The sequence below is a fragment of the Astyanax mexicanus genome, chromosome 13, assembly GCF_023375975.1.
Source record: "Astyanax mexicanus isolate ESR-SI-001 chromosome 13, AstMex3_surface, whole genome shotgun sequence".
In the NCBI taxonomy this organism is placed as follows: Eukaryota; Metazoa; Chordata; class Actinopteri; order Characiformes; family Acestrorhamphidae; genus Astyanax; species Astyanax mexicanus.
This window is the reverse complement of record NC_064420.1, coordinates 42,851,384-42,875,525: the sequence shown is the minus strand read 5'-3', so window position 1 is coordinate 42,875,525 and position 24,142 is coordinate 42,851,384. Positions and strand designations below refer to the sequence as shown.

At 37.4% G+C, this 24,142-nt stretch overlaps 2 protein-coding genes across 6 annotated transcripts in view; both read right to left on the bottom strand.

Moving 5' to 3' along the window:
* Positions 1–2,119: 2,119 nt before the first annotated feature.
* Positions 2,120–9,067, bottom strand: asb8 (ankyrin repeat and SOCS box containing 8). Of its 3 annotated transcripts, XM_007243376.4 has the most exons (5): positions 8,971–9,067; positions 8,721–8,795; positions 6,420–6,603; positions 6,054–6,158; positions 2,120–4,993 (listed from the first exon to the last, which is right to left on the bottom strand). In XM_007243376.4, exons 3-5 carry the CDS (start codon positions 6,546–6,548, stop codon positions 4,358–4,360), a joined length of 870 nt encoding a protein of 289 aa, XP_007243438.1. In that variant the 5' UTR covers positions 6,549–6,603; positions 8,721–8,795; positions 8,971–9,067; the 3' UTR covers positions 2,120–4,357. The 3 variants fall into 3 exon arrangements, with proteins under 3 accessions (XP_007243438.1, XP_015459833.1, XP_007243439.1); XM_015604347.3 differs by lacking the exon at positions 8,721–8,795; XM_007243377.4 differs by lacking the exons at positions 8,721–8,795; positions 8,971–9,067 and adding an exon at positions 8,848–8,955.
* Positions 9,068–11,556: 2,489 nt separating this feature from the next.
* LOC103037486 (La ribonucleoprotein 4) overlaps positions 11,557–24,142 on the bottom strand; it is a 28,420-nt gene continuing 15,834 nt past the window's right edge. For 2 of the 3 annotated variants that reach the window (XM_022676882.2, XM_022676880.2), the window contains 6 exons: positions 23,440–23,640; positions 21,661–21,712; positions 21,406–21,564; positions 17,251–17,378; positions 16,913–17,105; positions 11,557–15,474 (listed from right to left, as the gene is read on the bottom strand). In XM_022676882.2, the coding sequence (XP_022532603.2) occupies positions 15,070–15,474; positions 16,913–17,105; positions 17,251–17,378; positions 21,406–21,564; positions 21,661–21,712; positions 23,440–23,640 (1,138 nt within the window). In that variant the 3' untranslated portion in view covers positions 11,557–15,069. The remainder of the gene's footprint in view (positions 15,475–16,912; positions 17,106–17,250; positions 17,379–21,405; positions 21,565–21,660; positions 21,713–23,439; positions 23,641–24,142) is intronic. The other variant, XM_022676881.2, reaches the window with a different exon arrangement.

The window sequence follows — 24,142 nt, the reverse complement described above, 5'->3', positions numbered from 1 at the left end:
CTTTGAACAAAGTGCCATTAAATGGTTTCAGAACTGGAGATCTTTCAGACAGATTACAGTGTTTTAAAGCCCTGGAAAGCTGTGATCATTTGAAGCTGTCTTCATTCAGAAACTAAAGGGGTCCCTCAGGGTTCTGTTTTAGATCCCATGCTATTTTCAGTAATGTACAGTTGCAAGAAAAAGCATGTGAACCCTTTGGGATTACATAGATTCCTGCATAAATTGGTCATTAAATGTTTTAACATGTTGTCTTTAATAAAACCATGCAAACATATTTTTTGTGTGGTATTAGTTTAAACAGACTGTGTTTGTCTATTGTTGTGACTTTGATGAAGATAACTTTGCAACTGTTTATGCAATGACAAAACTTGTTCGTCTTCATTGTACCAAATGTAAAGTTTGGTGGAGGGGGGATTATGGGTTGGGCTTGGCTCCTTAATTCCAGCGAAAATTTATGCTCCCAATTTGGCAGAAACAGTTTGAGGATGCTACCTTTCTGTTCTAACATGACTTTGGACCAGTGCACAAAGCTAGGTCCATAAAGACATTAATGAGTGAGTTTGGTGTGAAAGATCTTGACTGGTCTGAACAGAGTCCTGACCTCACTTTGACTAAACACCTGGGATAGAACATGTCTGACCAATGGTAAAAATGATTATAAACACACTCCTAAACCTTGTGTAAAGTCTTCCCAGAAGCTTTAAAGCTGTTACAGCTGTAAAGGGTGGGCAGACACCATATTAAACCCTATAGAAAAAGAATGGGATGTCACTCAAGTGCATATGTGTGAAGGCAGACAAGTGAATATATTATGATTTTCTGATATAAGAAGATGCACAAACTTTTGAAACTTATAATTGCACTATACTATAATTGTCTCAATTGCACAATCAGACTGAATAATGTGAAGTTGGAACAGTTTGGCTTTCAAAAACTGCAGGACATATTCACTGACAAAAAATCAATAGAAAAAAAATAGTAGAATAAATAACAAAATAAATAGATGGAAACACAAAACTTATCATGAATATTTAGTTTGATGAGTATTTAATTTAAACAAAAATATTTGTAAAGAAATATTTAAAACTCTTTTCTGGTGCTTACTTATTTTGCAAATTATTATTGCTAGTAAATAAATGTTTAATAATGCAAAAAACAATACAAGTATTTATGTAATAGCAGAAGTTAAAATGGAAAAAAAACTAACTTAAACAAATGTGGACAAAATAAAATAAACTCACATGCCAAAAGCATGGGCACTGGGCAGCAGTATGTAAATTGATCATGAAGTATTACCATGGGGGGACGTTTGGGAGCGGCCACATCTGTATAAATTGTGAGGTGTTATCTTGTGAGTGAGGCTGAACCCTGGTCAGCCAGTCTGACAGTGGGTGCCAGATGAAAAGGACATTTCATTTCTGAAGTTATGTGTGGGCATTTAACATTTCTTGATTAACAGTGTCACATTTGTGTACTGGCAAGACGTCATAATAACAATGCATTACTCTACAAACTCTACAAACAGACAAACAACTTGCTATTCCATAATATGTGGCATGTCAGTTTATATTCTGTGTATACACACTGATATACAGCTCTGAAAGAAAAATAAGAGACCACTTAAAAAGAATAAGTTTCCTTGATTTTACCAAATTAAAAACCTCTGGAATATAATCAAGAGGAAGATGGATTATCACAAGCCATCAAACCAAACTGAACTGCTTGAATTTTTGCACCAGGAGTAAAGGCATAAAGTTATCCAAAAGCAGTGTGTAAGACTGGTGGAGGAGAACATGATGCCAAGATGCATGAAAACTGTGATAAAATCCAGGGTTATTCCACCAAATATTGATTTCTAAACTTCTGATTTGTGACTATTAAGCATGTGCACACTGCAATGAAAACGCTGAAATTATATACTGTGCCGCCCTTAAACGTATGTAGGATTAAAAACAAAAAAAAGGTCATATCACCCTGAAGCCCCACTGGCCTCTCTGTGAGAGATCTAGCCCAGTCTAGCTTATGGTCTAGAGCCCTCTGCTGGTGCACAGATGAACGAACATCTGCCCCAGCTGTAAAACCAAACCTGCAGAAAATAATGAGTGGAAAACTCCATGTGTGTGAATAGCAGAAAGGCTTTTACTTGTTGTAGTTCTTGGTGTGGAAGTAATGGCCGGCTGCACACACTTCAGCTTTAAGCATCACATTTACTAACAATTTCTAATCAGGCTACCACTGTACTGTACAAACAGAGACCACAGCGATAACATTTTTGGGGAAGTCACTTAGGTTTCACTCAAGATTCAAAGGTTTAGCTGGGTACAAGCTCTGTATAATTCCTGTGTTTTAAGATATACCAGTCATGGGTTGTCTGAACATGGAATGATCATGCTGTGTTAAACCAGATAATTCATCATCATCATCATCATCATCATAATTAACATCGTCAGATTCAGAACTGAAGAATTCGCAGCCTCTACAAAACAAACTAACTGAATCAAAAAATGCCATCTCAAAAATGCCATCTGAAAACATCACATAAACTTGTACCCCAGCACCAAATGAAAGATATACAATACAATCTCCAGAGCTAAAATGAACTCAGATTAATAAATAATAATTACTCAAGCATTTGTTTTTTTTTTCATTTAAAAGCCAATGCAGAGTCAACAGGCAAAAGGAAAGGTCAATTTAAAAGTTTCCAATAAGCAAACTTCTGTTTTGTGCGCAACACGTGTGTTTATGAACATATGTCAAGGTAAAGTTCACAACAAATCTTTCAATTTTCTAATATTTTAAAGTAGTGTACACCAGTCAGCCATAATATCAAAGGAGAACTGACTTTAATTTTAACTTTTGGTGTAGTTAAACATGTTGAAAAGTACTTTTGTTGAGTAGCCCACCTCCTCTCTTCCACAGCTTTCTGAGATCCAGCCATTTTGTACTTTTTGCCCAGCACTCTGTACAACAGCAGTATTTATATATACCCCATTTACAACGAGGCATTAAGAACTTAAACAGTGCACAAGAAGCTTATTAAAAACCACTGTTTACATCCCGTGCCGCTAGCTTTCAGCTACGAGCACCACCATCACTACATTGAAAATAATAGATTTATATACATACATAGACTCCTGGCACCAGCTGCTACACTATGCGGAGTCTATGTATATATGTCTGTCATTATCAGTATATTGTCAGGGCTCTCCGGATTCTCGCAAGGAGGTGTGGAGCTATTTTGAGCTGGATAACGGTGTAAAAAGCGATTTATTGGGGCAAAATATGCCCCGATGCAGCCTTGTATAGAGTGCTTGGCAAAAAGTACAAAAGTACTGTATCTCAGGAAGCGGGCTATTTAACAAAGGTAAGTACTGTTTATCATGTTTTACTACACAAAAGTACATTTTACATCGGAGTTCTCCTTTAATATCACAAACCTAGTTTCTACACTTACTGAATTGTTTCCATTTTTTCTGTTCTACTGAGCATATAGGAGCTCTTTGTAGTTTTTTTTATAATTACAGAGAGTAGTCCTGTATCTGTTTCTCTGCATACTTATTTTAGAGATATTATCCTCTGTTCACCCTGTCCTTCAACGGTCAGAACCCTACAGGACCCTACAGGACCACCACATAGCAAGTATAATCTGGGTGGTGGGCACTGCAGTCAATGACACAGTGGTGGGTATTAGTAGTATGTGTTGTGCTGGATCAGATACAGCAGTGCTGCTAGAGTTTTTAAACATCTCAGTGCCCCTGCTGGACTGAGAATAGTCCAACAACCATAAATAAACAGGTAACAGAGTTTCTGTATCTGACTGTATCTGCACTGATAATAGCCAACCTGTGGTGGTTCTGTGGGTAACAGGGTGAAAGGAGGTTAATAAAGTAATAAAGTATGCAGAGGAACAGATACAGGACTACAGTTGTTAATTATAGAAATAAAGGGTTCCTATATGATCAACAAAGCTGTAAAAATGAACAATAAATGTAAAAACGAGGAGGTGCTTTTAATGTTATGGCTAATTAACGTATCTTCTCTTTCATGCAAAAAACCCTTTTTTTAGTATTATAATACTATGGATTAGAACTGTTTTGTAACAGCTAAAGATCAATTTCTGTAAATTTAAGTACAGTGAATTTCAAACAGACACAACCCATATTAGTTTATGACAATAAAAAATGTGTAATGAAAAAAAAAAGAAAAAAAAAAAGAAAAAAAAAAAAAACAAGCTCTCTCATTCACACAGACAGATTGTTGCAAGCATTCCAATACAATTAAAAGAAAATAACAACTACTACCTCCTCTCTTGCTTTACAGGCAGTCCGTTCTCTCATTTTTGCACATGCCCCTATCCTCAGTCTCTGAGGAGTACATACTCTTTGACTGATTCTGGCAGTGGTAGCTGTTTTACAGCAGTTGGGAGATATTGCACACCGAGGCTGTTTCGCACAGCGCAGCGGGCCAGAGCTCGCAGCAAAGGGGGCTGGGCCACCATGCCGGTGAGGCGGGCCAGCAGCTGAGGATCTTTGCTGAGCTCGCGGGGCAAGGTGCCATCGGCCCTGCGGATGTCGAACTTCCCTGCGGCTCGGCACAGGAGCTCCAGGCACTCCTCCTCCTGCTCCGTTCCCAGGCCCCGCGCCAGCAGAGCCACCAGTCGGGAGATGGGCGTCTGGCCCTTGAGGTTGGTGACGTGCACTTGGGCGCCGTACTCCAGTAACACGCGCACGCTCTCCAGGTTGCCCTTCATGGCCGCCCAGCTGAGAGGCGTGTCATTGTTGTAGTCACGGGCATTGGGGCAGGCGCCGCTCTCCAGCAGGGCACGCACACACTCGGGGTTGTCTTTGAAGGCGGCCCAGTGTAGGGGCGTGTCCTTGTTGCCGTCCAGTGCGTTGGGATGAGCTCCATATTCCAGCAGAAGCTCCACGCAGCCCTCGTCCTTCTCTGCGGCGTAGTGTAAAGCTGTGCGGTTATATCCGTCCAAGGCATTGACCTGTATTTAAAACAGAGCATGAGTGGATTACATTTACTGTGCAAAAAAAAAATAAATCTGCATAAAAACTGTTTTTAAGAAGGCAGATGTGAAATGTGTCAATAATACAACAATTAAAATCATAAGCAAAACGTTGGCATCACAATCACATATTTTCTTTTGCTCCAGAGTCTGAGTCATTTGATTTTGAGTTTCTGACGATACCAATTCCCGATTCAATACTTTGGCAATGCAGTAAAAAAAAAAAAAAAAAAACATCTTATGTATCTTATGTTTTTTTTATTAACTTTTAGTTATTATTTAAACAACAGTATCAAAATAGCCAATATTTAACACAAAGTAAACAAGTACTAAATGGCCATGTGTATTATTTCCATTTAAATAGGCATCTTTTCAAACAAAAACGGTCACACAGGCTAAACTGCAATACCAACCATTTCTGTTTTGCAAAGGTTTTGGGAAATTGGCTCCTTAAGGTTAATCTTAATCTAAAAAACAATCCCACTATACTAATTACACAATATAAACTACAAGGATCTATATAGTCCTGAAAACAGTTTTTGGACCATTTTCGGTACCATCTACAAATTTTTTTTTTTTTTTTTTTTTTTTAAAGCTACGCCAAGAACCCTTTGTCTGTGCAAAAGTCCATATATGTCCCTGACCAGTTTATTTCTGTTGTCAGTTCAATATAGAACCACTGCATTTACTTAGAACCTTGGAGGAAACCTTTTGTAAAAGTGTACTGTAAAAAAAAACTTGGTATAAAGTGCTGCTGTCGTACAGAGGGGTAGTGAAGTGCAAGCGGCAACCATGTGAATTGTGGACCAATCACATTACAAGCAGTCAGCGGTTCTCAGAACAAACAACAAAGTGGTTAAGAGTTCTGCTCAGTGCTCAGCAAACACCACAGTGTACACACACTCAAACCACCAACACCTATGTATGGACACATTTTTACTGTATTTCACTGCATTGTTGATTAAATTAAAGTACAATTAAAGCTTTAATCACAAAGCCATCAGTGTGTAATGCTTTCTATATATCTACAGGGTTTTACCTCTGCACCTTTCTCCAACAAAAGCTCCACACAGTCTGCATCGGCCACCATACAGGCACAGTGTAGAGGCTTCAGGGTGCCATGCATCCGGTTCACGTCTGCACCCTGGAAAGAAAGTTATGGTATGGTCAACAACTATAACCAGACAACGTGGTGTAAGACAGTGTCTCAAAGCAAGGGATGCAGCTGAGGCAGCAGCTCGGTCACTGTTCCTCTAAAGACTGTATCAAATCCTTTTAGTTCTTAACTAAAACAGTAACAGCTGTAAGTATTTGAGGTGCTGTAGCATAGATTTATAATGAAATGTAAGTTACAGGTGCTCATAATAATGCTCCAAAATGACAAAGTAATCCGTATTAAGCTTACCCTGCGTATAAGGTCTTCCACATTATCGTGTGGAAATGAGCGGATGGCTGCAATGGTTCTGATGAGCCTTTCTGAAAGGGAGTATTTACTTTGAATACTCTGCATGATGTACCACATAGTCGAGCTCATGTGGAGCAAAAGGACATGGCACCCAGGCCGGGTGGCACCTCAGAACAGGAAGATGCTGAAAAGAAAGAAAGAACATGTGAAATGTGTAGAATTAAATTTCCCTGTGAGTCAAATGAAAATGAAATGAGTCATCATCTTAAAAGTTTTATTCAGTCTTTTTAATATTGTCGTAAGTCTTGAGACTCGACTCCTGCAAATGACATGACATAAACAATGTTAACAACCAATAGGAGAGCTACAGAAACCCGCAAAGCAAGAATATTTTATGTGTTCTTAAAAAAGAACACAGTTAACATGCCTTATACGGTTCTTTATTTTAATATGTACAGTATTTTAAACACAGGTAGCACTTTAAAGTCATTATATTTAAAGTTATTTCATGTTGCACTACTTTGTCTTATTGTGCAGTGTTATTTTTGATACAAACAATTTTGCTAGAAGTATTGTCTAGCAGGGAAACTGTTATTCTTTGCTATACATTGTTGTAGCAAAAAAGTTGGGGAGGAGAAGCTGATAAGCAAATTTGAACACATAATGTATTCTTAAAAAAAACAAGAACTAACAGAGTGGCAGAAAAATAAACTCTTGATGGGGACAAAAGTTGTGAGTCTCTGATAAATCACAGTATTGATAAACACATTTTTGTATTTTTAACTTAATATGTAGTATGTATTATATGGAAAAGGATGGGAAATAATCTCAGAAATTATTTAGTTGCAGTCCTGCAATTAGTGGTCCCCAGTCTTTGTAAAATCATAGTCTGTGAGTGAAAAGTCGGTGACTTATCTTTAGATGTGAGAAGGTGTCAGGCCAGGATTTGTGTCAACTGTCTGCCTGACATTACACCACTAAATCTTGAGAATTTCTATTAAAGCATTACAGATAAATATAACTGTTATTGTAATAGAAAATATAAAACAATATTTAAGTATATCTGCTAATGTCAAAATACATTGAATAAAATCATATAATTGGCTCTCTCCTGAACTTCATTTTAAAAGCAATACTTTCCTGAAAACAAATCAAACAGTTCTTGTCTTCCAAACTTTTGGTTTCGTTTTGTTTGTCTAGTTTTTACGTCTATTTTCAAACATGCAGAATTTGGGTTGATTATTGCTACTGATCTGGAATTATTAAGTGGAGTAGAGAGAAACAGGCAGCTTCTGCGAGTGTCATGTAGGAGATTTCAAAGCCCTCAAATTTTCCGAATGTAAATCACTAATTTTACTGCATAAAAAGGTATTTTATATCACCTACACCGGTAGCCTGTATACGGGACAAGGCATTTTAAGGGTTTAAAAGTCTTTTCAAAATCTTTTCAAAGTCGTCTAGTTTTTTGACAGCATTAGCTGGCTAGTTTGGCTACTACTAGCTAGCTACAGAGGTGACAACTTGGCTAGCTAGCTAACGTTAGCTAAGCTAACTAGATTAGCTATATTCATAATATCGCACTATTTCAACCTGCAATTTGTCTTTTAAATGTTGTAATATCTCTCTAACACATTACTTACTGCAGGACTAACCTTGCAAACACATGACATTAACACAATTCTCCAAAAAGGGCTGTTATTATTAGTGTTAGCTTAGCTTAGCTTAGCTTGTTTTGTTTTTTTTCTGCTAGCCGGGGCTAGCTCTTGTTAACCTAGCTAATACAGCCGGTGTTCTGTCAAATTGTGAGACCTTGTCAAACTGTGCTACTCTAGCGTATCTAAAGGGGAAAAATACAAAAAATAGAACATAGATATTTAAATAGCCTAGATAATAGCATAAATTTGCTACACTAGGGTAAAGCTGAAGGCGATTAGAAGCCGTTTTGTAGTTATAATTTATTATATTTTTATTTTTTTTATTTTTTTACACGGTTGTAAAAAAAAATCTCCCACTCAAGCAAACAAAAAATGTCAGAGATCTTAGATTGTATAATGGACCCAAGAAAAAATATATAATTTTTTAAAAAAATTTATCAGGACAAAACGTAAAAATATTAAAATGACAATTAACGCATGCGCAGATCCGCTACGTAGCACGTTTCGATAAGTAGCGCAACTCGACAGAACACCGGCTGTCTAAAACTACACAGCTCTAACCTGCAGAACTGGGTGTATTAATGCCTGTATCCAGCTGCTAAGCTTTTAGATATATGTGCAGAAATATAACAGAACCCATAACTACCTTTTGGAGGTCTGTCCTCTCAGCTCAGCTCAGCTAACCGGCAAGTTTCCAGCCTCCCTGACTCCCTCCCCGACTCTGCACAACAACAACACGGCCATGCAAACGTCACTGATGGGAAGTGACTTACCAAACCTGCATCTCCCCGGTCTGTGCTCTCACTCACACACCTTACATTATATTCACACCACTACCAGCCAGCTCACACACACACTGCTCTATAGTGGGGTCTATAGTGTCTAAATATACATACCTACAGGCTCAGCTATTAATAGTTTCAGATATCTGCTCCACACACAGCTCCTGAACTCCTAATATAGTCAGCACATGCTCCCTCCTCCTCCTCTAAACACACACTCTGTACACCCAGCCCTCATTCTGAGACTCTCCAGCAGCGGGTGTATGAAAATATCGATCCCATATCGAAGTATTGCGATATTATGTTTTTGCAATACCGCATCGATTTTTGTATAATCAGCTCAGTAATGAAGTAGAACTACTTCACTACTGTACTCGAGTACTTAAATGCTGTATCTGTATCTACTGGACCATCACTGACTGGTGGACACTTCACACTAGATCTCAAGCAGCTTGGACTGTGTGTTTCTCCGCTCTTCCTCCAGACTCTGCTCACTTAATTTCCAAAAGAAAATATGGCATATTCTGCAGAATCTGTGCTATTTTGTTACAAGGAATTTATATGTAAAATGTGCACACAAAATAACTTAAAAATACATTTTATTATTAAGCATGGTGTCTTGTATATTGACCTAACAGCAAAAGCAATATATGTAATGTAAATTATGTGCATTTATTATGTAAAAAAAAATTATAAAAACTACTTAGAACACTGAAAATATAGCATGTTACTAGGGGTGGGCAATATTATATCGTATACAATATATCGTGACAGAAATATCATGATATAAAAAATCCATATCGTGATATTCTGTCTTAAAAGTAGTCTATTATTTACTGTGAAGCTTTAGGTGTATTTATTGTATAATTGTTTTAGTTTGCAGTTTATATGCATGCACTAAATAATCTGCAATATTATTTGCTGCATTATATTTTATGCTATATTATTTATTTTGCAACATTTTGATTATACTGTTATACTATTATACTTTATTCCTGAAATGAATTAATTATTTTAGTTTTCCTATATCGCCAAGTATATTGTTATCACAAAAATACCCTGAAATATCGTGATATTATTTTAGAGCCATATCGCCCACCCCTACGTTACCTTTCCCCACTCTCTAACTGTATTAACAGGTACAGTAACAGGAGTGAGTTCCAGTAGTGCCAGTTTACAGGAGTGAGTGCCAGCAACAGGAGGGAGTATAGAGTCCCCTGGTTTCATGTTTTATTCATGTGAATATTAGTTAATGTAAACCACCTTTTTTCCATATGTTTGGTTCATAATTTATCCATTTGCTTAATAAATTGCAATATATAAGAATAAAAAATGGCTCTTGCATCTGTTAGAAAAATACAATGGGCTTCATATATAGTGATGCTTTTGTCATAAATATCAATCAATAAACAAATATCAATTATTTATTATATATCTATCTATGACAGAGTACAATATCTCAAACTCAAAGCCAGTTAGTTTTAATAATGTTATCACAGTTAATGAGTGAGTGAACCCTATTTAAACTCACCTCAGCAGCTCTCTGGAGTTAACCCACCACATGTAACAGAAGTCAATGTTCAAACCGTGCATCAAACAGAACTGTCATTATTTCACACCATCCAGCAAAGACGGACTGTAGAGTAGTAGGGAGTCAAACATGTTTTATATTTTTCTGTGTTTATTGGACACTCTTCTATAATGCTTCAAGTGCCACACAGAAACCTCATTGCCCTCTACTCATGATTAGTTGAACAATCAGGATGTTCTAATTGTCACTTTCTTACTGTGAATGTATTCATGTGCTCGCTCTCTAAAAAATATAATTGAGCCCCTATCACAACACAGGAAAATCCCTGAGCTCCTGTGATAGGTGGGACCTTAGTTTATTGTTTTTAAACCAGCAGTTCTTAAGATTTTTTTCTTTTAAACTGAAAGCATGCATAAAAAGCAAACCTTTTTTCCATTTAGATTTTTATACATGATTTAGACAATAGATTAACTTGCTTACAGTAAAGCAATATATTACGAAGCACTGAATCTTAACCCTCATTTCATGATATGTATTGGATGGCCAAGTTCCAATACACAGCCCAAGCGTAATTTTCTGCATAGATGATTAAACTCAGCCTTTCCTCTTGTATATCATTAATATGATCATGTGATTGCAACTCCTAGGTCACTAGATGAAACAAAATGTTCAAATTCAATGGAAAATTACTTTGGTTAGTATTATTTTTAACTTAAGATGCAGAAGGGTCTTTACATTTAGTCAAAACAGTACTGGAAACGATTCCAATTTATTACTATTTAATTACAGGATTAAAATAACAAAATAAAATAAATCTTCCAACCAGTAAATCTAAACACTATATATGTTGTTGGCCAGAAGCAAAAAGATCTCCAAAATCCATTTTGGTAGGTTAATTACAGAAGAAAATAAAGACTGAGTAAACAACATTATAATACAGTCAAATTTATTTGCCTAATTTAACATAGCAACAACGCTAAATATGTTATTGATTTTCTTTCCAATAAGGTAACTTCAGAAAATTAACAGGAACCGAGTCAGGACACATCTTTTCTGTCCTGTACTTTAACCAGGAATGCCTTTATGTATAAGCCTGTCTAACAGTATGAATTTACTCAGTGTAAAAGTCTCAAATTTATAAATAAAAGAAAAAAAAAAAGAAAAAGAGATGAGTCACACTGGTGTTTTAATGCATTTGAAAACATACAAATCCTAACATGTAAAAGCAAATTTAACAGTCAAAAGGCAAACTGTTAGTAAATGTAAATCAAGATGACTGCAACAAAAAAAAATGAAGCGAAACTCTAAGGCCAAAACAAAATAATTTATTTTCTTTTTGTGACATTTTTATGCAGACAGCTAGAATTTAGTGTCTCCCACACTTTCAATCCATTATTAAAGAATTCCTCCCTTTGCCACACCACCCCTAAAGTCAATTAACAGTAATACCCCAAGCATTAAGGAGAATGCTATTCCCGTAGATTTCTGCAAGCCTGTCAACATCAATATCATTATCTTATGCTTCTAATATGATTTCACATTACATAACAGTAAGATTTTTTTTTAACAAGTTAGTGCATTTTTGTTTCATTACACTAAACCACTAGCTGCTCAAATTCATTAATGAAAACAAAAGAAAAATATATATAAACAATAAAAGCCCCAGTGATTCGTTATTTATTTACCGCATTACTAAGCCTCTAGTAAATGCATCAAGTATTTTCTCTCTGCTGAAACCTCAAAAATATACAAATGTTAAATCTGTGATTCTCTCCCAATGTCATGTTATATTTGTACATTGTCAGGAACCCGGCCTACATGGATTGGGATGAGGCAGGGGGATGAAGAGGAGGGGAATAGGGCAGCAGGATTAAAATAAATTAAAAAGAAAAAATAATTATAATTCCATAAAAGCAATACTTAAACAATGAATTAAACAGCAATACTGCATCTCCCTCTGATTTCATTGTATATCTTGTATTTTTTTTATCAACAGCACCAGTTCTCCTTCACCTACACTTTTCTTTTGGCGGCGGCGGTGACGACAAAGTCCCTGCTTCCGAAAGCGAGCCGCCCAGAAGGTGCAGTCCAAGAAAGGTTAGGGGGCGGAGCTTACACACACAGAAAAGCAGCCCTCTTCATATTCATGTGCTTTAGTGCAGATTCCACAGATTCGGAGAGCAAATCTAGTCTAGATCAACCAAGCGCACAGGCTGACTGAGTTCAATGCAGCTTCTAATCATCCCAAACTCTTCATTCCCAACATTATTCCGCTGGAGCCTTCGGGAATCTCGCACGGGAACGCCTGCGAAGGAATTTCAGATATTGCTCTAGCTATCTGAACAGAGAAGGAAGCAGCAGATCTTTCCTTTTATCAGACTTTCAGTGCTCAGAAAGAAGCGCTCAAAAGATTTTTTAGAATTGGAGGACACTCAATGAATACTAAGCATGAAGACATTGAAGATGTGATTTTTTTTGTTGCCCCCTGCCTCACAGAAACCTGTTATAGTTGGAATTAATAAAAATTAATGCATTCTGACGCTCATTCTTTCAGCAAGGAAATCCAGTACATTCCATAAATAACTTTTCTTTTTTTTTTTTTAAACAACCTATGAAAAAAGTCTCTTAGTTGGGGATTAAGGGGGGGGGGGGAGCATGTTCATGCATAATCAGACCTCAAGATATTCTGAGCAGGTGATTCTGGCGTGGCTCGACGAATTTTGCCAGACCACCCGTGTTTGTTTTTTTTATTTTACGTTTCGTACACACTGCAACCCCAGAGACGCTCATTCTTTACTTTCAAGGTTCTGTCCTGTACTTGCTGTCATTCACACCAAGGTCAGAAGCAAACAAATGAAATTAAATGAAATTAATAAAAAATGGAAAAACAATAAATAAATAAAATAAAAAATAAACAGGATTGTTAATGGATGTGAAAAAAACATAAAAAATAATCATAATTAAAAACCAACTGCCCAGACTTTTTTTTTTCCCATAATGAATCATCAACCAATTACCATCCGATGATATATAAAAGGATATTGACATCACTAGTCAATCAATCAAATAGGCTTCAGGTTTTCCAGACCTACATCACACTGACAAATCTACTAAGCACAATATAGCTACTCGTCATTAATTATTAATATTGAAATGTCCTGATTTTAAGAAAAGAGAGAGAGAAAAAAAAAAAAAAAAAAACGTCACCCAAAACAAAACCAAAAAGCAGCCATTGGCTTAGCCTGTCTCGCGTTAGCCCAAACCAACATAAATGTTGTAAACACAGCCACGTGCCTGCCTGATTATCAGGAAATATGGGCTTGCTCAGAAGCCATTCTGGGAGGATAATGCACAAAAAAAATTAAAAATTAAAATAATAATAATTCTGAACATAAATGAGATGACACAAAGTACCCGACTGTGATCGTGATCCTTCACAGGCTCTTGGTTACTCAAGCAAGCTTTAAAAAGAAAAGGAAAGGAAAAGGAAACTAAAAACAACCTTCAGCAAACCAGACATTCAACACCACCGCATCATCATTGGCAAGCTTTGACCTTATAAGCGATGTATATGAATCATTACCGAGGCTCAACAATCCAAAGCTTTCTATACTGCGCTTTACAATTTCTAAATACCGGCTCTCTGATTCCGGCAGCATACTGTAATCAGCTAACGTCACGCAAATAAATGCAAAAAAAAAAAAAAAAGAGAAAAATCCAGACCAACAGGTCCAAACCTCACTGTAGCTCCTAGCTAATTCTCCAAAATCCACTCAAACACACTTTTGCATGTTCTAGATGGGATCTAACCCCCAAAAATTGATTTAAAAAATTAACACTACTGCAAAAAACACCACATCCGTCCACTCCAAAGCTCAAAGTCCATGTACATTTTTCCTCAGTCACCCAATCACTCCACACTACTTCGCACTTCCAGTGCCCTGCAAATGCAAACTAAGGAGAAAATAAAATAAAAGCAAAAAACAAAAAGATCAGATGAATCATTGCATGTCAACAAAGTGATATCTTTGTATAGGTACATGTCATACAGTATGCATGTTCCTTTTTCTTTTTAGTGCATATGTTTTTTGCAGACCACCTTTATATATATATATATATATATATATATATATATATATATATATATATATATATATATATATATATATATATATATATATATATTTCTTAGCTCGTTTTTAGCTTGTTTCAGCTCAACAGCACTGAGCCGGTACATTGCCCTGGGTCCCACCTCTCCCCAACAGGGTACAAGGCCCTCTTCTCGAGAAGAGAATGAAAAAGAGATATTAAAGAAAAGAAAAAACTAAATAAAACCAAAAAAAAGTAGCATTGATTTACATTCTGAGGGGACACCATCAAGTTAGAAGCGTACATATCCTTTTCCTATATGATGACTTCCTTCATCAAGCTTATTCTCGCATCCAACGATCTCATGCCCGCATGTCCCAGTCTGTGCATTGTCATGTCATAAGATTTTCTTTTTTTGTTTAGTTTTTGTCCCTCTGGATGTGCTCCAGGCAGGAGAGGTGGCTACCATTTGATTTTAAACTTATATTTCATCTCTTTAATATATATATATATTTATATATATATTTATATATTTATTTATATATAGATGTATGTGTATATATTCATACATTTGTAAGGATTCTGTTTAGTCTTTACTTTGGCGATATAGGGGGGATGTTCTGCTCTTTGCCAGTGTGTCTGGGTCCTCCTTGGGGAGAAGTGCGGCGGGCGAAAGGTGGGCGTCTCTGCTGCTCGCGGAGTTTGTAGCCCCCTGTGCTGGATCTGGGTGGGCCATTGCTGCGATAGAAGCCTTGAGAGTCGCGGGCCAGCCGGCCCTCCCTGGCCTTACAGTCCCCTCCTCGCTCCTGAGGCCGCTCCTGCCGGTCAGCAGGCCTGCTGGACTGCTCCTCCACCTTGTTAACCCGCAGCTCTCTCAGCGGCTGAGAGCTGGCGCTGGCGGGGGCAGAACTGGTGGCTGGAGGGGGAGGTGGTGGAGGAGGAGGGGGATCCTTGGGTGGTCGCTGACACACCTCGGCGTAGCTGAGCTTTCGAGGTTCCTGAAAACAAGAAACAAGAAAGAAAGAGATGAGTCTTTCACCATTTTCACTCCTGAAAAACCAGACCAGAGCTTTGTGCCTTTGTTACATTGTACACTCATATATTATTAGGATGTATTACACACAGTGATCTACTTTAAGTGTTAAGTGTAATTTCTTTTATTGTTCTTGATTATGGTTTACAGCCAATGAAAACAAAAACCAAAAATCAATATCTAAGGACAATTGGTCTAGTCCTGCTGGAAAATGAAATCTGCCTAATCTGCATAAAAGTTGTCAGTAGCAGAGGGAAGCATGAAGTGCTGTAAGATTTTGTGGGAAAACAAAACTGAACTGACTTTAGACTTGATAATAAAACACAGTGGACCAACCCCAGCAGATGACATGTCTCTCCAAACCATCACTGATCATCAGTAAATTTTACATTTCATTTGGAAAATTAAAGGAGCAGAGTCTGGAGGAAGAGTGGAGAGACACACAGTCCAAACTGCTTAAGGTCTAGTGTGAAGTGTCCACCAATCAGTGATGGTTTAAAGAAATGTGAATTTCATTTTCGAGCAGGAATTGGCACACAGACACTGCAAAAAATACCAATTGGTCTTACATAATATTAAAAAGAAATAAACACAATAGATCACAATGTGTGTAATACATCTATATAATATAAATTCACATTTTGAACTAAATTATTGAAATAAATTGAAAAAAAAAAAAATCATGAAATCTCATTCATGATTCTGTATTGATTAAATTTCAGCATTGAGTTAAATTAATGATTTAATTATTGGCAGGAAATTATGCCAAGTTTTGCTATTGCTCAATCTTAAATTTGCTAGCACATAGGTCCAAAATTGGTAGATATATTCGGACATAATAAAAAAAATGTATGAGTGTAATTTGCAATTAAACATGAAAATTAAGACATTTAATTAATATTCATTTAATATTTTATTATTTTAGCTTAAATGCCATATTATCATTGAAAAGCTATGTAAACAATGACCAGCAGGGAGGGCTGTTTAACCCAAAACATTTCCTGTAAGCACAGACATTTCACCTAGTGTTTTTTATGTGGGAGTATCAATCACAAATCAAATGATAAAGTTGGTTACAGGTGTTTAAATGCACACATAAGCAGCAATAGTAAATGATCTGACTGTTCAGCCTCTGGTTAGTAAAAACTGTGCATAAGTAAGTACGCAACTCTTGGAACCACACCATCTAAGACAGTGTTTCTCAATCCCAGTTCTGGCACCTCCCTGTCATGCACATTTAGAGGATTCCCTGTTTTAACATGGGGATTAGATGAATCAGGTGTGTTTGTAGGGAAAGCACTAAATGTGCCAAAGCCAGGATTGAGAAACACTGCTCTAGGATTAGAGTTGGTGTCCATCGTTCTAAATACAAATCCAAGCCTAAGGATGGAGCCGAGTCTCACCGGGGCGGCGGTGCTGGAGAGGGAAGCATTGGCTTGTGGTGCTGCAGGACTGGCTGGACTCGGCTGAGCCTTGGGGGCGGGGGCAGGCTGCGTGGGGGTTGGTGAAATGGCGGCAGTGGGGGTTGGGTTCACAGGCATCTCTTTATGGACCAAGGGCTCAGCTTTCTCCAGTTTCTTCTCCTGAGGGTTTGGGCTAAAAGATGGAAGAAACAGAAAGATTCAGCTTTCATTGCAACAACAGAGAAGATGAAGAGGATCCAATGAGCTTTTACATCTGTCTATCCTAAAGGCAAAACAGCAGAGCAATTAAGACACATAATAAAAATAATCAGTCTCACCTGCAGGCAGCAGGATCCACAGGATGAACAGTCTGTTTACTGACAGGCTGGATAAGCCTGGGGACAGTAGTCTCCTCCGAGGATGGACCAGCGGGGCTCACAGTAGACTCTTTGTTAGCATCTGTCTGCTGGAAAGAGGAAGTTATATCTTTACAATGTATTTCTAATTTTACTCCACTTTCTACCCAAATTGTAAAAACCACTACCCAATCCCTATTCAAATGACAATCACTAGTAATGCCCCAAACACAAGGAGAGTGTGAGGACTAGCACATGTGAAATCGGCCACCGCCACTTTCACAAACTGCCGTTGTAGCAGCACCACTGGGTAGCCAGAGCACTTGGAGGAAAGCGCAGTGACCCAGCTCTGATACATCAGCTAACAGATGCCTGTGCTGACCAACATCACACTAGTAGTGATGTGAAGAGAGCACCATCTACCCACCCAGAGAAAGCAAGGCCAATGGAGCTTTCAAACTCTGGCTGCTGATGGCAAGCTGCATGACCTGGAAATTTTGTTATATATTTATATATATATATATATATATATATATATATATATATATATATATATATATATATATATATATATATATATATATATATATATATATATATATATAAACTCACAAAATGGAAAACTGAATTTCTGCCGTAATTGAGATCAATAAGGTTTTACTCTGATTATGAATTATGTATGATTTATTAAACGCAGTATGCAAGTGCTGCAGCTGGTTTTACCATAAACACAACAACTTCTCTCCTGTATGATCTCACAGGAGTCCCTTTAGTCCTTAGAACTATTGTCAACCTATGACTTAATCTCTATCAGCAATGGCTGCAAAGTGCTCTATGCTCTAAGTGTTATCTTGGTTTCTTTCCTTATACTTATTTACAGAAATGTAAATATGTGGCATGCAGTGCAATGTGAATAGCAGCAGCTGTGATTGGTCCACTGAACTGATCACATATTCCCAGCTTTGTGGTTTAAACTGTAATGAGATGGAGAGATTGGGCAAAAAATGCAGAAGTGTACATTTAGGCAGCTGCGTCAGGCTTTTTCACATGCATTTATGAGTTTATAAATGCACTCTGTAGTTTAGTACTGATATCTCCATAATCTAAGTGTGTTTTTTTTTTATAATAGATGTATATACATGTTTATTTTATGTGTGCGTGCACGCACATACAGTTGTGGTCAAAAGTTTACATACACTTGTAAAAAAACATAATGTTATGGCTGTCTTGAGTTTTCAATAAGTTCTACAACTCTTATTTTTCTGTGATAGAGTGATCGGAACACATACATGTTTGTCACAAAAAACAGTCATAAAATTTGGTTCTTTCATAAATTTATTATGGGTCTGCTGAAAATGTCACCAAATCTGCTGGGTCAAAAATATACATACAGCAACATTAGTATTTGGTTACATGTCCCTTGGCCATTTTCACGGCAACTAGGCGCTTTTGGTAGCCATCCACAAGCTCCTGGCAAGCTTCAGGTCGAATGTTTGACCACTCTTCTTGACAGAATTGGTGCAGTTCAGCTAAATGTGATGGTTTTCTTGCATGAACCCGTTCTTTAGCACTGTCCACATGTTCTCAATGGGGTTTAAGTCAGGACTTTGGGAAGGCCATTCTAAAACCTTAATTCTAGCCTGGTTTAGCCATTCCTTTACCACTTTTGATGTGTGTTTTGGGTCATTGTCTTGTTGGAACACCCAACTGCGCCCAAGACCGGGCTGATTGTTTTAAGTTTTCCTGCAGAATTTGGAGGTAATCCTCCTTCTTCATTATCCCATTTACTTTCTGCAAAGAACCAGTTCCACTGGCAGCAAAACATCCCCAGAGCATAATACTACCACCACCATGCTTGACAGTAGGCATGGTGTTCCTGGGATTAAAGGCCTCACCTTTTCTCCTCCAAACATATTGCTGGGTGTTGTGGCCAAACAGCTCAATTTTTGTTTCGTCTGACCAGAGAACTTTCCTCCAGAAGGTTTTATCTTTGTCCATGTGATCAGCAGCAAACTTCAGCCGAGTCTTAAGGTGCCTTTTCTGGAGCAAGGGCTTCTTTCTTGCACGGCAGCCTCTCAGTCCATGGCGATGTAAAACACGCTTGACTGTGGAGACTGACACCTGTGTTCCATCAGCTTCCAAATCCTTGCAGACCTGCTTCTTGGTGATTCTTGGTTGACTCTTGACCATCCTGACCAATCTCCTCTCGGCAGCATGTGATAGCTTGCGTTTTCTTCCTGATCGTGGCAGTGACACAACTGTTCCATGCACTTTATACTTGCGTATAATTGTCTGCACAGTTGCTCTTGGGACCTGTAGCTGCTTTGAAATGGCTCCAAGTGACTTCCCTGACTTGTTCAAGTCAATAATTCGCTTTTTCAGATCCACACTGAGTTCCTTTGACTTTCCCATTGTAGCTTTTGTAGCTGAGTCTAATCACTGGGTCAAATGAGCCCTATTTAAATGGGCTCATGAGAAGTCAACAGCTGTAGTCAATCAGAATCACTTACAAGAAGTGAAGAGGCCATGACATGAAGCTAATTTGATTGACACAACTCGCTACATCACCAAAATTGACAAATTTTGTTGCTGTATGTATATTTTTGACCCAGCAGATTTGGTGACATTTTCAGCAGACCCATAATAAATTTATGAAAGAACCAAATTTTATGACTGTTTTTTGTGACAAACATGTATGTGTTCCGATCACTCTATCACAGAAAAATAAGAGTTGTAGAACTTATTGAAAACTCAAGACAGCCATAACATTATGTTTTTTTACAAGTGTATGTAAACTTTTGACCACAACTGTATACAGTAGCTCACTCCCTTTCAGAGTATAGAGAGGACCTCTCTGCTCTAAAAACGCACCTGCCTCTGTATCCCTCATCCTGATGCTGCGTGGGTGCAAGCAAGGCTGATGCAAGGTTTCTGCATATGATGCAAACGTGTTAACCCTCCATACTCCAGTCACCCAACACAGGGTGAGTGTACTATAGTATTATAGTTAAGCTCAGGTAGACCAGCACTGCTGTTTGCCTCCATAATAAACAATCATTTGTTTTGGTTACCTGTGCTTAAGTCTCGCGAGACACATTTAACACCTGACGAGAAACATCTTGCCAATTAAATCTCGGCACACCTGTAAGTCTTGATAATTAAATTAAAGTCAATGAAGCCTTTTCCCTTACTTTATTTAAACATTACAACATTTTAACCAATAAATGTCCACGATTTGCTTATGATTTTTCCATGCCTTCAAGGCTAATTTTTATGACCACAAGATTTTAAAACATGAGTGCAGATATGGACAATAAAACCAAAAATTAACTAAAACTATATGATTAAAATTGATTATAGTAGGCCTAAAATGAATCAGATAAAATGTTGACACACAATCTTTAACCCTTGTGTGGTGTTCATATTTTTGTTACTCGTTTACTTTGTTACTTGTATTTAATTCAGCAAAATTAAGCAATTTTACATTAAAATGCTTTACACATGCTTGCTTCACCTAAATTGCTAGCAATATAAACAGCTTACATGGTTAATATCCTTTACCTTTCTTATGTTACATTTCTTTCAAAAAGTGCTACTCTTTTTTATTACTTTTTTAATAAAATGTAAAAGAAAATGAATTAAACTCAAGATATGAGTAGAACATTTGTTAAGTTTCAAATTTACAAATGAAGCAATGTTTATTAGCCCTTGGCCAAACAGACTGTATGTAATATAAATGTGTGTGTGGGGGGGTGTACAGTGTGTGTTTATCGAAAATGTGTTTTGATATATGTTTTTCACAAAAAGTGAGCCAATGCCAATGAGTTTGAGTTAGAAAAAATATTTTTTTAGTATCATTTGATGAAAAATGAAAACGGGTCCCACAGACCTGAAAACCACACAAAGTTTCTAATAAAATGTGTGTTTCAGATCCTGAGAGTTTTGTATAGGGTTAAATTACTGAATTAACTTTAAGCTGATGTATTTTTTAGCTCAAAATAGATTTTCTCCATTGATAAACTGAAACACAAAGGTTTGTAGATAAAATGTCCATGACTTTTCCCAAATTTTCTGGGTATTTTATTTTTTCTCAAACTTATCCAGGTTTTTCATGACCGTTTGAACCCAGTCACTAACCTTGTCTCTGTTTAGACCCCGTACAACGTCAGACATGCGGTTCTCCAACACAGGTTCCCCCTGTGGGCTTACAGAGCAGCCAGGTAATGGAGGGAAATTGGAGGCAGCCAGGTCGAACTTGGGTGGCGGAACTTTCACTTCAGCGAGTGGAACAGGCCTCTGAAGGAGGAAATAAAAAAGAGGAGGAATAAATAAAGCTTGAGGTTTTATTAAGAAAATAAAAATAATAAAACTCATTTTTAACACAAATATTACCGTGGTACGTTCATCCTCTCTCCTCCTCCGAGTCCCTCTGTACGTAGTCCTCCTGTAAACACAGATTTATAACTTCAGTATTACAGTAAAGCGGATGCAGCCATGCATCAGAGCAGTGATGAGTGGATTTCTGGGCGGCAATTAATTCAATGAGTCAGCCCAGTCTCTCGAGAGCTCCGACCAGCTAATCTTACTTCACGCCGGGCTTGACGCGGAGGATTAGGGCTTTTGTGGGGGAGGGGGCAAAAGGGTTGAGAGCTGTATGGAAATGTAGGAGAGAAATAATTCTTTACAGAGTGATAAAGAATGCTTCATACTCTGAAGCATTGCCCCCTCTCCATGAAAACAATTGAATTCCCCCTTCTCTAATATTATATATATATAGAGAGAATTTCTTTTATATGTGTTTTATCCAGTGTAATGACTGAACAAAAAGCTTTTAGCGGTTTGCACAGTGCTACAAGTTGTTCAGTTAATAAGTAAGTCAATAATCGGCTAGACATAATTCACTCATACCCTAAAGTGTAATAATTGACATGTCATGATGCTAAGCTATGACTAAAGACTAATCCTTCCCATCTAGTTACAATAGCCGTTTAGGATATTTTCACACTTGGACAGCTCCGGAATTTAATGTGGGCTTTAATCAATGAATCATTGTCTCAGTTTGTTAGAGATTTATTCTGTAACTCAGAAATGAAAGTGGTGATTCTTCTCATATTGTTTAATGCACAGAATTCCAAAGCTGGTCTCAACCAGCTACAATTCTCACTGATGGCTTCACTCAATTTTTGCAGTCTCAAAAAGAACTATTGGAAATTTTGAAAGAGGACCATATCATAAATAAAATATAGTTTTTTTATAGTGTTTATAGTGATGCAGTGATGGATGAAAGCAAAGACAATAAGACAAAAGTACAGGAATACATGCAACTAAAACTGCAGAAAATAGTAGTGTTTTTACTGTTTTGTACAGTCAAAGTAAAGCAGTGGTGTTGCTGAATTAAAATCTAAGTGAGTTAAACAAAAAGTGGCCCGAGATAATCAGCACAAAAGGGGACCAGAAAACTAATTCAGTGCTCCTACAGTGTGAGCACACTTTCAAGTTTACCAAAAAAAAAAAAAACATTTTATGCTGATCTGTCTATAATTGTTTGAAGGGAGAAACATGGGAGAACATTTAATAACTTAAATTTGCCTTAAATGGTCAAGTTAAAGCAGCATTATGTAAAAAATATAATTTTTTGCTCCTGGTTTAGTCAGGAAGTAAACTTTCTTATTTAAGCTACCCCTCAAAGATGTCTGTGATGGAAACATGCAATTGCTACTTCTAAATGCATTCTCATTCTGTTTTTGTACTTTATGTTGGTTTTGTCTTCATTCTAAATGTTTATGTAAACACATTGTTGTGATAAAAGAAGCAGCTGAATGTAGGGACTTTGAATTTAATACAAGCAGCCACCAGTAGCCAGTGGAGCTTAGTGAGCAGTGTGGGGAGTTGCCCATTTTAGTTTTGCTGGTAGCACCAGTAGTTCAGTCTTGGATAGCCTTTGTTGAAGGTAGTATTCCTTCATTCATGCAGATATGTCTGAGAGGCATATTATGTGTTTAAACATCTGCTATTCCTTATATCTTCCTGTAGTACGTACATTTTTAACCAGCATATTCATTTTTGTTAGTACATTACATAACCTCAATGCCACCACAATGCTTCGGAATGTGTTTAGGTTAAAATGCTGAACAATGCTGCTAAAACCAATCATTAATCACTTTTACGCACCTTCCTCGTCCAGACACAGTGCTGTCGTCTGTGGTCTCAGTGGAGGCCAAGTGAGGGAAAGAGGAGCTGAGCTCAGTGGACCCCAGCACCGGGCCAGTGGTGGCAGGAGGCTGCGGACTGCGGAGTCCGTCCACCAGAGGCACAGGTGGGACAGTAGAGGTCAATCCTTCATTAGTCCTTGTCTGAGGCTTCACATGGTTCCTGTTCAAACACAGGCTAATATTAGATTTTAACGGAATGATAAACAATCATCTACTATTATATAAATCAGACTGTTATAACAGTATGGCTTATGATCCATCAACAGGGGCAGCATGCAGCATCTTATCATCAATATATCTGCAATTAAGTTTACAATAAATCATTTACTGCAATTCCCTGGCAGTGGACAAACACAGACTATGTTTTTGATCATTTTGCATGTGTGTAAGAAAACATCAATATATAGAAGTGTTATGGTATGTCTTGTATTATTATATCAGCTCTCACAAACAGTAAGGTTCGAGACTTATCAATAACTAGTTCCTAAATCAAACTAACTTGTAAAAGCTGTTTGAGAGGGTTTAATTTTAATATATTTATATTTTCCTATCTTCCTTAAAAAAAAAAAAAAAAAAAAAAAAAAAAAGTATGCACTGTGTGCCATTAATCTCAGTGTTAACATGTAACCTTTGTTTTCTGTCAGAGACCCTTTTATTTGGAA